At 29.5% G+C, this 14148-nt stretch overlaps 1 protein-coding gene across 1 annotated transcript; it reads right to left on the bottom strand.

Moving 5' to 3' along the window:
• Nucleotides 1–4339: 4339 nt before the first annotated feature.
• LOC129894051 (cytochrome P450 78A5-like) lies at nucleotides 4340–6799 on the bottom strand. Its single transcript, XM_055969548.1, has 2 exons — nucleotides 5718–6799; nucleotides 4340–5264 (listed from the first exon to the last, which is right to left on the bottom strand). Exons 1-2 carry the CDS (start codon nucleotides 6660–6662, stop codon nucleotides 4662–4664), a joined length of 1548 nt encoding a protein of 515 aa, XP_055825523.1. The 5' UTR covers nucleotides 6663–6799; the 3' UTR covers nucleotides 4340–4661.
• Nucleotides 6800–14148: the final 7349 nt, after the last annotated feature.

Below are 14148 nucleotides of genomic sequence, written 5' to 3'. Positions count from 1 at the left end.
ATTACATTCCAAAGGGAAATAACTTTTCTATTATTTGATTTTCACCATATTCATGCTATTCCATTGTATGGAAAATGAAAAAAAAAATACACTAGATTTTTTTGTACGAATATTTGTATATACGCCCACCCATAAATTTAACTTATATTCATCGACAATGTAATTAGAGGCAGAGATAGAGAGGTTCGTGTGCAAGTCATTGAAAGCTATACTTATGTAAATAGGGAAAATATAATTTTTCTTTTGTATATATAAATTGTTGAACCTTAATATAAGAGTTCTTTCTCCTTGTTTGAATTTTTGGTTCCACTATTGAGTGCAATACACTTTTATGTATAATTCAACATGTTTATAGACAATTAGTTGTTCCTTGTTTTTGAAAAGTTACTAATATAATATATCATGGATTCTTATTTTTGAAAAGTTACTGATATAATTTATTACGGATCCTTATTTTTGAAAAGTTACTAATATGATATATTATGGATAGTTACCTTTAATTTCAACTTATTCTTTCACTGTTATTTTATTTGATACGATAATGACCTAGTTGTTGTTGTAATTACCTTAGATTACCTTTAAAATAATTGATTCGCGTAAATAGAAATTAGATTGTCCAAATTAGGGGCCTAGCTTGAGTAGAGGAAGAGGAAGGGTTTCATTTGAACCCTTTTGTCAGAAAACTATACTATTTATTATATAATAGACCCATGTTGAAGTCGATAAAAATCATGCTTCTGTCATTCCGAAAGCAAATAATTGAGAGAAGGCATCACAGGAAAAGCAAGGAAATCTTGTTAATTCACCTTTGGGCTTTTCCTTTTTTTGCATCCAACTTATGTACTCCTTGTTGCCCCTCATATGGTATGTATAAGGATTCAACACTATTCACGGTGGCTTCTCCTACACTTAATTTCTTCAATTAAATCACTCTTAAGATCTTGATTAACCTTTTGATGTAATTTGGATTAAGCATCTAGCTAGTATTTAATTGGCAAATAATTAACAGCTTAAAAATGTTGATCAACTAGTTTAGAAAATATGTACAAAATTATGTATAAATTGTTTATACTTTATATAAAATATATAATATAATATTCATCATATACTACCGAAACAGTTTACAAATAGATAACATAGTTCATCCATATTAACAAGGCTCCTCCTATCTAACCTGGATATATATAAGAACTATTAGTTTAATTTGAGACTAATTATTCCTTTGAATTGGAACAGGTAGTCATTAGTCATGTTGTCATGTTTTAACTTTATATTATTATATATATATATATATAAATAAATGCAAAGGGAACCTTAAGAAATCTAATAAAGTAAGAAAATAATCAGCACAATCCCAAGAGAGAATCCATGCAAATTATGTGGTGTAGGTAGCTAATATTCCAAATTTTAAAGGAGAAAACTTGGAAGAGAAGTTGGAGAGACAGGAAAAATTATATATGAAGAAAAAAAACTATTGGTGGTCAAAGGAATAATTACTCTTCCCTGTCCACTTATGATATATGTAATATATTCCCAGTTCCTACATCATCATATCATCAGTAATCGAAATTCAAAACAAATATCGAAAGTAACAAATAATCAGAGATGCCATATTTCCTTACAATATTCCTATTTCTTTATAAAAGCTTTCGTCCATATCTTAGTTTGTGTACGGATATGCGGTTTGGTTTTTCATGTAGTACTTGGTATTAATGAACAAGCCGTGTCAAATCACCGTGTTAAGTTAAAAGCGGCCAAATTTATTATAAATGAGTATTATGATCCAATTCATTTAAGTTTAATTGAATTAAGTAACTACTGGATCATAACCCAATGTGCTCACCTTTTAATTTTTTAACTTTTCTTTTTGGAAAAGAAATAGGAAGGCTAATGTAATTTCGATTTTGTTTGTTTGGATTTATTACGGTACATGTAAAATGTAACTTATAGATTCATTCGAAATAAATAGCTTGGCTTGAACTCTATACACGTGCTTAAAAATTATTCACCAAATAATAATAAACATGGGCAACTAAATAAAATTGATTGTCTAAAGTCAAATTTTAATGAGGGTCTTATATTATTTCTTATAAAAACATCATAAATATTCTTATTTAAGTAAAAAAAAATTAGCTTTTTGAGATATTAAATTATTAATAATCTTCTCATTCACAATAAGGGTTTAGAGGGAGTGAAAATTGGGTCTCATTAATTCTTTCTAAACTAGAAGTCTTGGCCAGTTCAGGCCTCATAATGAAAAAACAAATCTTTCTAGGGAGAACTTTCCTCTTTAATCGATCTTGCATAGCGTAATTTTAAATTAATCAAAGAATTCAGTACAGATAAAAATGCAGGCCCCAAAAGACTTTATTTTAGTAGCTTCTTGACCCTCTTACCTATCCCAACTATTAAAGTAGATTTCGAACCTAATAAACTAAATCAATTGTGGTTGAATTCTAAACTCAATAAAAATAGGTGAAATTCTAGTTTGTCCGTTTTACAATCCATGTGCCAACCCAATTATTGAACGTGGAAGTGATGAATTACTCAAAAAAAAAAATGTGTACTACATTATTAGTTCATGGAAGAGGTGAAAGGAATAAATAAAAGATGAGAATTAATGGCTAAAAAAAGAAGAATCTAAGGCAAGTTGCGTTTTGATTTGGATGGGCAAAAATAAAAACTGTGAATATTGGATATTCAAATCCTGAATGCATCTTTCTTTTTATATATACATGTATGAAAAAGGAGAAAAGCTTTATTATGTATGGGTATATGTAATTATATAGAAAAAAAAATATTCAAGTAACTAGTAGTACAATTTTTTTATATAGTTAGATAGCTAGGTAGGATTTAGATATATAGCATCAAATGACCATTAATAATATTATTCTTCAATCATTTGTTTGTTTCTCTACCACATTGTTGTTTTTGTTATTATCTGATCATAAACCAAAATTCCCCTAAGCAATAGAGAGAGCAAAGAGAATCTTAGTAGTTTCCTTGCTTTACTTTAACATTCAAAAGGCAATGCTTTCTAGCTAAGAATTAATAGAGAGCACAAAATAAAGCTAACAAGAATAAAGCTGATAAAAGGGACAAGCTCACAATTTATCATAAGTTAACATGTTTAGGAGAGTATAAAAGGTTTTTAAAATTGTTTAGGAGAGTATTAAAGGTTTTTGTTTATTATTTAAGTAGATCTTATGAGGATCTTGTTTCATCAAAATGAATTAGAGTTTATTAGAATAGGAATATTATTAGGACTCATTTGGTATGAGAAATAAAAATAAATAGTCATGAATTAAAAAAGTCTTTGATATAAAATTTTGGTATCTTGTTTGGTCGTGTCATGTTTGGAATAACTTATCCCACATTTATACCATAGTGATGGGATAAATTGGAATAAGTTATCCCATATACATGATGGAAATAACTAATCTCAATATAATTAATCCTGAAATAAAGTTATCCCACATACACATGGTGGAAATAACAAATCTCAATATAATTAATCCTGAAATAACTTGTTTCCAACCAGTCCCTTAATGTATTAAGTAGAATAAAAATAATACTCGTATAATTTATATATCATAATTTATTAAGTATAAGAACAATACTCTCTTTTAATTTATTTGTTTGATTTTTTTAATTGCCCAAAGTTTACAAAAACAAAGAAAATTATTGAATTGGAATTAAAACGTTGTCAAATGGAAAATGTACATTCTTTTTAAATAAGACTAAAAAAATAAAATAAAACCCTAAACAATTCATGTACTATCATCATTCACTCTTCTAGATTAATCTTATGGGTATGTATTTCTTGGATTCTCCAACTTTTTAACAGTTACTGCTATTACTGAACACTAATCACATGATACTTAATGAGAATTTGTAACGTATACTTATTGAGGAAATATTATGATGACTATTGACTACCTTAGTACCCGTGATAATAATTATACAACATTCGTCAGTTACTTAAAACGGATTAGAACAAGTTAATGGTCATATATGAAACCCCCCTTGAATAAATTTAATATCTTTTCCCATCTACTAATTGTAGTACAAGACAACGCAAGGACCAAGAGACGGCATCCCCAGATTTACAAGTGTTAAATATAGGACAAATACAGCAGAAAAAAACAACCAAACATGGAAGAACATAATCGCCATGGCCGTTCACACTTGCATGCTACTGTTTACACAAATATAGCAAAGTTTACACTTGAAAGTTAAAGAACTAATTGAGTTCACATGTGACGGTAGATCAAGTTGCACGACTAAATTACATTTTAGAGATTATAGCAACGTAGCATTGAAGAACAAAGGAGACACGTTTAGTCTTTGATAAGAAAGATAGAAATTATATTGCTTTGGATATTGCAAAAAGAAGCTGTGTACAAGGCATGTTGAAATACTCGCAAGAACCACACCAAAGACGACAAACAAATTCCTACCATAAAGGGACCAAGTGAACGGAACCTTGGGTTAGCCTATCTTTCTTCCCCTAAGACAACTTAAGAAAAACTACATCTATAAGCATAACTTACAAACAAGTCTGATCGATCTCTCGTTAATAGCAGATAAAATTCATTTTTGAGATCAACAAAGACGAGCAGAAGCCAACAACCCAAAACATGGAAACCAACCAAGCGCTTTCAATGAACCCTAGAAACAGCCTTGCAAACCAAAGGGTGTTTCATTTCCAATGACAATTTCAAGCTCTCAGACAAGTTGATGCCATCATCAGAAGGAACCCATTTAAATTCTTGAAGCAGTTGAGCTAGCCATAGCTGAACAGTAGCAAGTCCCATTGCCTTACCCGGGCAAACCCTCCTCCCTGAACCAAATGGAGCAAGCCTAAGATCAGAACCCATGATTGCTACATCATCTACCAAGAACCTTTCTGGAACATATTCTTCAGGTTGTGACCATATATTTTCATCATGTGTAATAGCCCACATGTTCACCATGGCTGTGGTACCGGCAGGGATAAAATGCTGACCTACGCAGGTATCATGAATTGCAAGCCTAGCCCATGAGAGCAAGGGACCAGGAGGGTGCACTCTTAGAGTCTCTTTCACTATGGCTAGAAGATATGGCAGATTAGGCAAGTCGGAGTCACATACAGCTCTATCAGTACCAACCACAGTGTCTATTTCACATTGAACCTTGGCTTGAATATTTGGATGTAGTGCCATCCTGGCAACAATCCATTCTAATAAGATGGCCACAGTATCAGTCCCTCTAAAGATCATTTCCTGAAAAGAACAAACGTATTAGTACGTCATTACATAATTGAAGACCAAATCAAATAAACAGGGATATGATGCTGAAAAAATAGTAGAAAAAGACTTGAAGAATATCAGTACTGCCCCTATCATGGATTGTATAAAGCTAAGATTATTCAGATTCTTTATCACCAAAACACAAGAAAGAGACGATTTAACAGGAGGAAAAAGGCAATGATAAATACTGATAAGATAGAAAATTAATACACATAATAACTAAGGAGTGAAGCAAATTAAACCAGACGATTGACTACTAGTCGAAACATACCTATACATGAACAACAAAATAAAGTCTTGTAAGCGAATAAATACTGGGAGTAAAAAGATTAAAAAGAACACATAAAATTATATTCATATTTGAACAATAAGAATCAATGAATCTTTGAATGTTTCAAAAGAGCTAAGATTAAAAAGAAAAAATACCCAAAGAACAGCAATCATGTCTGAATCACTCAGTTTATTTTCCTTCTCCATATCAAGCAATACATCAACAAAGTCATGAAAACCTTCATCTACAGCATTTTCAGCATTTTTGGCCCTCTTCAACCTGTGCTCTTCAATGATCTTCCCTACAAATATATTTACTCGAGCCACCAGCTCTTTGCATCTTCTTCTAACTCCTTGCAAATCTAACCACCCCAACAAAGGAAAATGGTCACTCCAGTTAAATATCCCAAGCAATTCATACCCTTCACTTACCAAATATTCCAACTCTCGTCCATCGTGTGAATTGAAATTGTAACTTTTACCAAAAACAGTCCTCATCACATTGTTCAGTGACCCAAAATGCAAAACCCTTTTCACCATAACATGGCCATCTGTCTCCATCAAAGTCATAATTTCACTCACCATCTTCGTACCTATTTCTCCCCTAAAATCACCGAAACATGCTATTCTCTTTGGACTGAACAAATGGGTTGCTGAAATCCTCCTCAGATTCCTCCAATACTCACCATAAGGCGCAAAACCCATTGCTCTGTGAAACAACAATTCGTAAGCAGACTCCTTCACTGGTCTATCAGCAAAAGACGAACTATTAAGTATTTCCTTCGCAGTCTCAGGATGGCTAGATATTATAAAACGAGTAAATCCAACTGAAAACGCCATTAACGATTCAGCTTTCAAGCCATTAGAGAGCTTTGCAAGCAATCTGTGAGTTAGGGAACCAGTGAAAGTTAAGACCAACCCAAGTACAGGTAAACCAGAGGGACCAGGAATGGAGACACGGGCCTTAGAGAAAGACCAAGCTAACCCACCGGGGGTAAGCCAGAAGGCGAAAACAGCAAGAAAGAGGATAAAAAAGAAAAGAAGCTCATAGTTAAGGACAGCAGTGGACGGAATGAAGAGAAGAGAGTATTCAGAATACATTTCTGAGCTTCAAAGACAGATTGTTTTTAGCGGTGTTGAGTAGTTACGATGTGAAATCTTTTGGGAGAGAAAGGGACTAGAGAGAGAGGGGAAGTGGAGAAGAGAAGGTGGCAGTGGAGGTGTGGAGAAGACCAAGAGCGTGAGATAACGGTTAAATAGAGAGTTATTAGGGAGCAAATTTAATTATTATTCTTCATAAATTATTATCTAAGAAAAAGAAAATTAACTTTTTTAAAAAAAACAATACTGAATGATAAAGTACTAATTAATCATTCTTTTTTAAAGAATTTCGTAGAAAGGACTATATTAGAATTTAACAATTTGGAAAAAAACCTATTTTCATCTCAATTTATACAGTATTTATATTTATTCAATTTTATTTAATTAATTTCTAAAAATGAATACGGTTAAATTAATTTAATTTTTAAAAATTTAAGATATTTAAAATTATACTATAAGTAATATAAGTTATAATTTTTGTCATATTAATATAATAAAAATTCAATTTTAAAAATATTCATCAAAATTCATATTCAAAAGAAGAAATATTGTGTACTTATACAATTATTATTTGAATGTAGTGAAAAAAAAAGGTTTTTTTGTTGAATAATAAAACAAACATTAATACTTTAATTGAATCAATCAAGTTCAAATTTAAAGTGCTCAAAATATTTAGAGCATTTCGTTTTATTTTTAGTAAAATAATGAAATGGGACAAAATAATAATCTAGAGCATATTATTATCATAATAAATTTCATTTTCCAATAATTAATCATTGAGAAACAATTTCAAAAACATCAATTATTTGATTTCCTCACTAACTTTAAACTGGTTTTTTTAGGTGTTTTAAAAATAATAAAATATGTTTTTTATAAAGTAATAATTTAAAGTATTCTTTCTTTTTAGCCAAGTAAAGTACACTCAATTATGGGCAATTTTGACCTTTGGGTTTGGGATGCATTGCTTTTTGTACGAATAGTTAGAGGTCTTTGGTTATATAGAATTAATATGGATAATCAAAATATCTTACTTATTAATATGGATACAAATATATGAACATTTATATATTATTATTTTATATCAAATTAAAAGTCAAATTCTTCAAAATAGTAATAACGATATTAAGTGAAATCTTTACCAATATCATATAAGGATAAAGAGCAAGAACATCTCAATTAAATTAGTTTCTAAATTCAAATTTTAATAAGATACCTTAAATATAAATATACGTACACGTAATAAATTAAAACTAAAATTTTATTAAGTTTCTACTAACTTTACGTACTAGGATTATTATTTATAATACTAACATTTAATTCTACTTAATAAGATTGCAGTCATTTGTTTGTCAGACATTATATTGGATATTGTAGTAAAAATATTAATTATTATTATGAAGATTTGAGGTATTTAATTCAAAGTTATATTGATGTAAAAAGTGCTTTTATTTTTTCTTATATAAATTGTGTTCCTTCTTTTACAATTTTTAATATCATTTTTTAAAAAAATCATAAAATTCACTATTAATTTTTTTAGACCTAAAGGAAGCGCTTTATTTATATTCTTAAGTTCGCTTAATAGAGAAGTTGTTTTTGATGTATCATCAACTCAAATAAAATATATCATACTGTAACGATCCATTAGGTCGTTTTGAGAACTAGAACTTTTTATTTCATAAATGACTCACCCCGTAAATTTTTAATGGGTATTTTGGACTATTTGATAACCATAGTTATTTAGTTGAGAGGTAACTTTAGATAATTGATTTAATTGGTGGGCTAAAGTGATAATTTATTAAATACCCTATATCACTTTATTTATTAAAATAAGTTAATAGGGATTAGTATTTCTTATTATCATACCATAAATTACTGGTACCCTAAGACGGATAGATCAACGACGACGGCAGCATTCAGGTCGAAATCTTATCTTCCGCACTAATGTTGGATGAATATTTTTAAAGAAGGAATTGTCTTTGTATGTGTAAATTGATGCTGGAGTACATAATATGTATATTATATTGTTGGGTGGCAGATTAAGGCGCATGATTGAGGGCTAATGATCAGTCAATAATGATATAATGTTGAGAAAAGAATTGAGAGGGTTACATATGATGAAATTGTTAGAATATAATAACAAAAGTTTAAAACAGTCGGTGTTAGTTATTGTCTATTTCATGAATTTAATGGTTGAAAAAATTATCTATTAGAAAAATTTATTATTAACATAATTAACTGTAGGTAGTATTTTCGAAAACTTTTGAATTGCAAATATTAAAGCTAAAACTACTCCTACAGATGAGTTGCTCTATTTCAAACTTTTAGACTTTAATTTACTTTACTTTTGATATATTTTATTCCTTTAATTATCATACTATGATTCAAGTTTTGATATATTGAGATAAGTAAATAAATAATAAGGTATGATATTATAAAAATGTTATTAGAGTTATGTTATTTGGAGGAATTGAGACTTAACCCTAGACTTGAATTTAGGAATATGAGACTTGAGATATTAGTTGGTAACAAAACTTAGGAATTTGATTATAAATTTGGATGAGTTGTTGGGTCTAGGTTAAACATATATATAGTATGTATGTCTACGGATTAGTTTACTTATAAATATTATATATTTGATAGATTGAAAGTGGCCGGAGGCATTGAAGAAAGGAAAGACGTTGGTGGATTAGCTTGTTTTACTTCGGATCTTCAATTGAGGTAGGTTATGGTTTTTATTCTATATCATAGATAGACTCTTAATAGTGATTGATATTCATTGAGTAATATGTGTGAAGTTTACTACGCATTTAATTGTTGTGGTTTGGATGGTTGATATATTATTGTGATTGGTCTAAAATCCCGAGGCCATGAAATCCATAATCTTGAACTTGTCCTATCAAAAATGTTGCCTTGAATAAAGAAGGCTTGATGAAATATTGTTAATGAAGTGGAATGTAATCATAAGGAATGATAAATTAATTATATTTGGATCGGGTGTCACGTTCCGACACGGTATATTTGGATCGGGTGTCACATTCCGACATGGTATATTTGGATCGGGTGTCACATTCCGGCACGGTAATATTAAAGAAAAATAAATTAAAATGACTTAATACTACCCAATCTCCATAACTCATTTTCCAAAAGAGTGTGATGTGGAGGCTTGAGTCCTCATGTGTGACCTCGATGTTGTTGACTGGTTATAAAATTGTTCATTTTGTTGTCACTTGCTCTTGTTGGTTGCCACCTGTTTAGTGCTATGGTTGATTTCTCGCTACTACTTTGTGCATATTGATTTCTATTTTGAGTCGGCCGATGATATCTACTCAGTACATATTGTCCTGTACTGACCCCTACTTGTATCTTTTCTTGTTTTATTTTGTGGAGTGCAGCGAGTGTTCCACAGATTTCGACTCGACCTCAGCTCTAGTCCGTCTCAAGTTCATCGGATTTAAGGGTGAGCTATCTTTCTAGCTCGTGATGGATTCTCTTAGTCATGACATGATGTCCTTAGTGTTCAGACACGAACTATGTCACTTATTTTATTTTAGTGTTTGACATTCTAGACTTAGTATTTAGAATTATATGTCCTTGATGTGATGACTTTCAAATTTTGGGAAACGTTAAGTAGTAAACTCTTGTAGATTGTTAATTCGTACTTTATAAGTTTGAGCTTCCGCGTTGTTGTTATACTTTATAAGTTGGGGTTCACATCATTGGTTCTCCCACCTAGGAGGTTAAGGGTGGGTGACACTCATGACCCATTTTGGATCGTGACACAAACAAATAGGAAAAGAAATTATAGTAAAAAATAACTGTAGCAGCAAATTATTTTTATTCATTGTTTAATAATTCATAGTTTATTTTTATTTATGTATAACCATCTTTATACATTATTTATTCTCCACACAACACTTTTCCAATTGTATTAATTGTTAAACAATTTCTACGTTACAGATTATATACTCCCTCCATTCTTATTTACTTGTTAAATATTTTTTAGTTTAATTTTTTTTTTACTATTCGAATTCAGGTGGAGGGGTTTTGGACAATTTTTTTCTTCCTATCATATCCTCAATTTATTAACATTGAGTTAATGTCTTTGAAAAATATAGTGAGTAAATATGTTTAAAACTTTATCAATTAATAGGATAAACTAATAAACTCACTATATTAATAATTATTTTTAATAGGTGTGTCAAGTTAAAATTTGATAAGTAAAAAAAACGAAAAGAGTGTAATTAATCTATCAGCCAAACGATCCAGTGACGATTCAATTGGACATTCTTAATAGTTATAAACATGGAAGTTAATAGTATTGAAGACATCCCTTCTAGAAAATGTCTTTTTCTGTTCCCAATACAGTATGTTTTTGGAAACTTTTTTGTAAAAATATTTCACCATATGGAATTTACACATGATTTTCTTATTAAATTTGTTTTTTGCGACAAAATAAATTCATTTGAATAATTTCTACTCGAATAAATTTTATTAAAACAATATTATTGTACTCCCTCCTCTGTTCCCATTTAGTAGTAGTAATATGAACGATTTTGCATGATCCATGAAAAAAAACTAAAAGCTTAATTTGATCATTATATTTCTTATTAGTTTCTTAATATTTGTTAATTTACGTGGCTTTTAGTTCTAAAATAATCAATGTTAAGAGTGAAATTGAAAAGAAAAAAAAATTTGATTTTCTTAAATTAACAAGTATTCAGAAATAACTAATTTTAATATACATGACTACTAAATGAAAATTTAAATAATAATTATTAATTTTTTATCTTTATTTTTATTCTTATATTATCAATATTAAATTTATCTCTTGGGGACCTCATCACAAGGGTATCGACTTTCGTCCCTCTCATAGATGAATAAAATTTCTGCAACACACAAAGCTAACTTGATATGTGTATGTATACACACTTTTAATAATTATGGCATTTGTTTTTTCCTTCTCTACTTTTTTATTTTTTTTGATAAAATTTATTCGACGGTATATTTTTCTTGGAAGCACATAATATTTGTAGAGGACAATATAAAGCCAGATATATAGATTGCGGGCAAAAGGAATGAAGGCGAAAGAAGAATACGTTATTATCATAAGTGGGGGATAATTTTTTTCTCCTTTATAGGTCGTTTGTGTGATGAATAAAACAAAATAATTATGGAATAATTTTTTAATATTTTTTTATTTTTTGTTTGGTTATAAAATATGGATAACTTAATCTAGAATTAAGCATGTTTTAAGTGTTAAATTAATTAAAGTATAAGATAATTTATTCCAGAATTAAGCGTGTTTTAAGCGTCATATAGGGCGCGTAACTAGTTGAAAGAACTAGTACAACTACTCGTCTAAGGAACCAATTTTTTTTAGACTAGTTGAGCAAATAGTAAAGTAAATAACTTTAGTTTAACTGTGGAAAACTTTCTCTGTCGAAGAAATAAAAATCACCACTTAAATGGATAGGATCTCAACAATCAATCTTCACTAATTTCAAAAGATGATTTGGTATTTCAAATCTCTCTATCTCTCTCTATATATATAAAGGAGGATCATAGATAAAGTGATGTGGCACCTTTCCATGACCTCCATTCATATTTATTTATTTTCTTTTTTTTTTTGGCTTTTTTCTCTCATTTCTTTCAATTATTACTTTATAAAACCATTTTCTTAATACATAAATTATACTCTTAATTAATATTAGTAATGTCCATAACTCCTAACCTTTCATATTCATAACTCTCAAAAAATTATTAAACAAATTGATGACACATTAAAATCACTCTTATAAAAAATTATTTTGAGACTTATATGATGATTATTTTATTTTCATTTCTCTTCATCTTTTGTCTTTTTGATTGGTCATTTTTTTATCTTCTTTGATTTGATTTTGCAGGTTAGACATCTATATTGAAAATTGTTAGATGCATAATTCAATTTGGTATTATTATTTTAGTATTCCTGATGGTACGAATCATGAAAAAAAAAATTAAAATGATTTGATTTTTTCTCTTTGCTTTTTTTTTTTTTAGATATTTTACTCCTACACATATTACCCTTATTTTTCTTACAAGAAATAACCCGAGCAAATATGACCACTATCATTGCCAGGTCCATCTTTCGTTCCGCTACTACCTCCGTCCAACCAGTCGTCGTTAGACTTTCCGGCGGTTCCAAGCCGTATATCAACAAAAATTCTTACAAGATCTAATAAAATAGAACTTAAATCGTATTTCTTGAAAGAGTTCAACATCCTAAGATCGATACTCAATATGTGAAATCATGAAAATAGCGGCCACAATGAAGTGCCGGTTCTTTCTTTCTTCACTTTTGATTTACAAAATATGAAGACTATAAAGTATTAAAATGATATAGAGGATTCTTTAAAAATATAAATTTATGATTAGTTTTTTTAAAAGTAGAGAAAAAATTTAACGTGATAATTGGAGAAGAATGAGGAGGAGATAGAGAAGACAAATTGCAAAACAAACGAAAAAGGGCCTAAAATATCTTTGAATTATTAAAAATTATATAAAAATGACCTCATTATCTATTTGTGCTAGGAATAGTTCTGTAGGATGTTAAATTTAAAATGCATTATTTTCTTATCATTATAAAAGAATTATCAAAATTTCAAATTCAATAAAATGAAATCGGATCTCTTGAGGGAATGATTTGAAAGAATCAAAATCAAAAGATAGAGATTTTTTCTAGCAAGCACTTGAACGGAGTCAAGTCACTCAATATATATATATCAAAAATTTAATTTTAATTCAACACGATACCTACGGTTGTGAAAAAATCGAGACGACGATAAATCGAATAGAAAGAAATGTTATTGGTTTATTGTAGTGGCTGAGCCAATCCATCGGCAGAAGATTATATCATTTATATATGATTAAAATAATTTTTATGTATATAAAGTAGATATCGAACCCCCTTCGACTAGCCCGTGTGTCTACTTATTGAGATTTTAAATCCTCTTATTCAGAATCCTAGCTCCGTCACTGATTTATTGCTATTGGGTTATTAGATTAACGATTATTTAATGTTCTTATAAAAAAAACATTGGGTGATCAATTCGGTATTAATTTTTTAATATTGGATAAATCGATAATCCATTAAAACTATAATAATTTATTATTTTAATATTAATATAATCACTATATCAGACTATCAGTAACCTACACAACTCACAATTCACACTTATTACCTTTTAGACTTTAGTATTACTTTAGGTTTACGACATCAAAATCTAAAGAACTAAAAACGGCGGCGTCTATAGTTTGTAACGACACCGACAAGGATTAGGTGATGGCTAGAGTTGTGAATTGTGAGTATCCACGATAAGAACGTCGCTTGTATCGTGTCAAGTTGATTGATAAGTCGTATATTTGTTTTGAAAGGATTTGTTTATTGGTTAAACCAAAAATTAAATCGTTAAAGATCAAAAGCCAATAACCCAAAAAAATCAATAAC

This window comes from Solanum dulcamara, chromosome 7 (assembly GCF_947179165.1).
Source record: "Solanum dulcamara chromosome 7, daSolDulc1.2, whole genome shotgun sequence".
Lineage (NCBI taxonomy): Eukaryota > Viridiplantae > Streptophyta > Magnoliopsida > Solanales > Solanaceae > Solanum > Solanum dulcamara.
The sequence above is the reverse complement of the archived record's forward strand: the minus strand, read 5'-3'. Positions and strand labels throughout refer to the sequence as shown.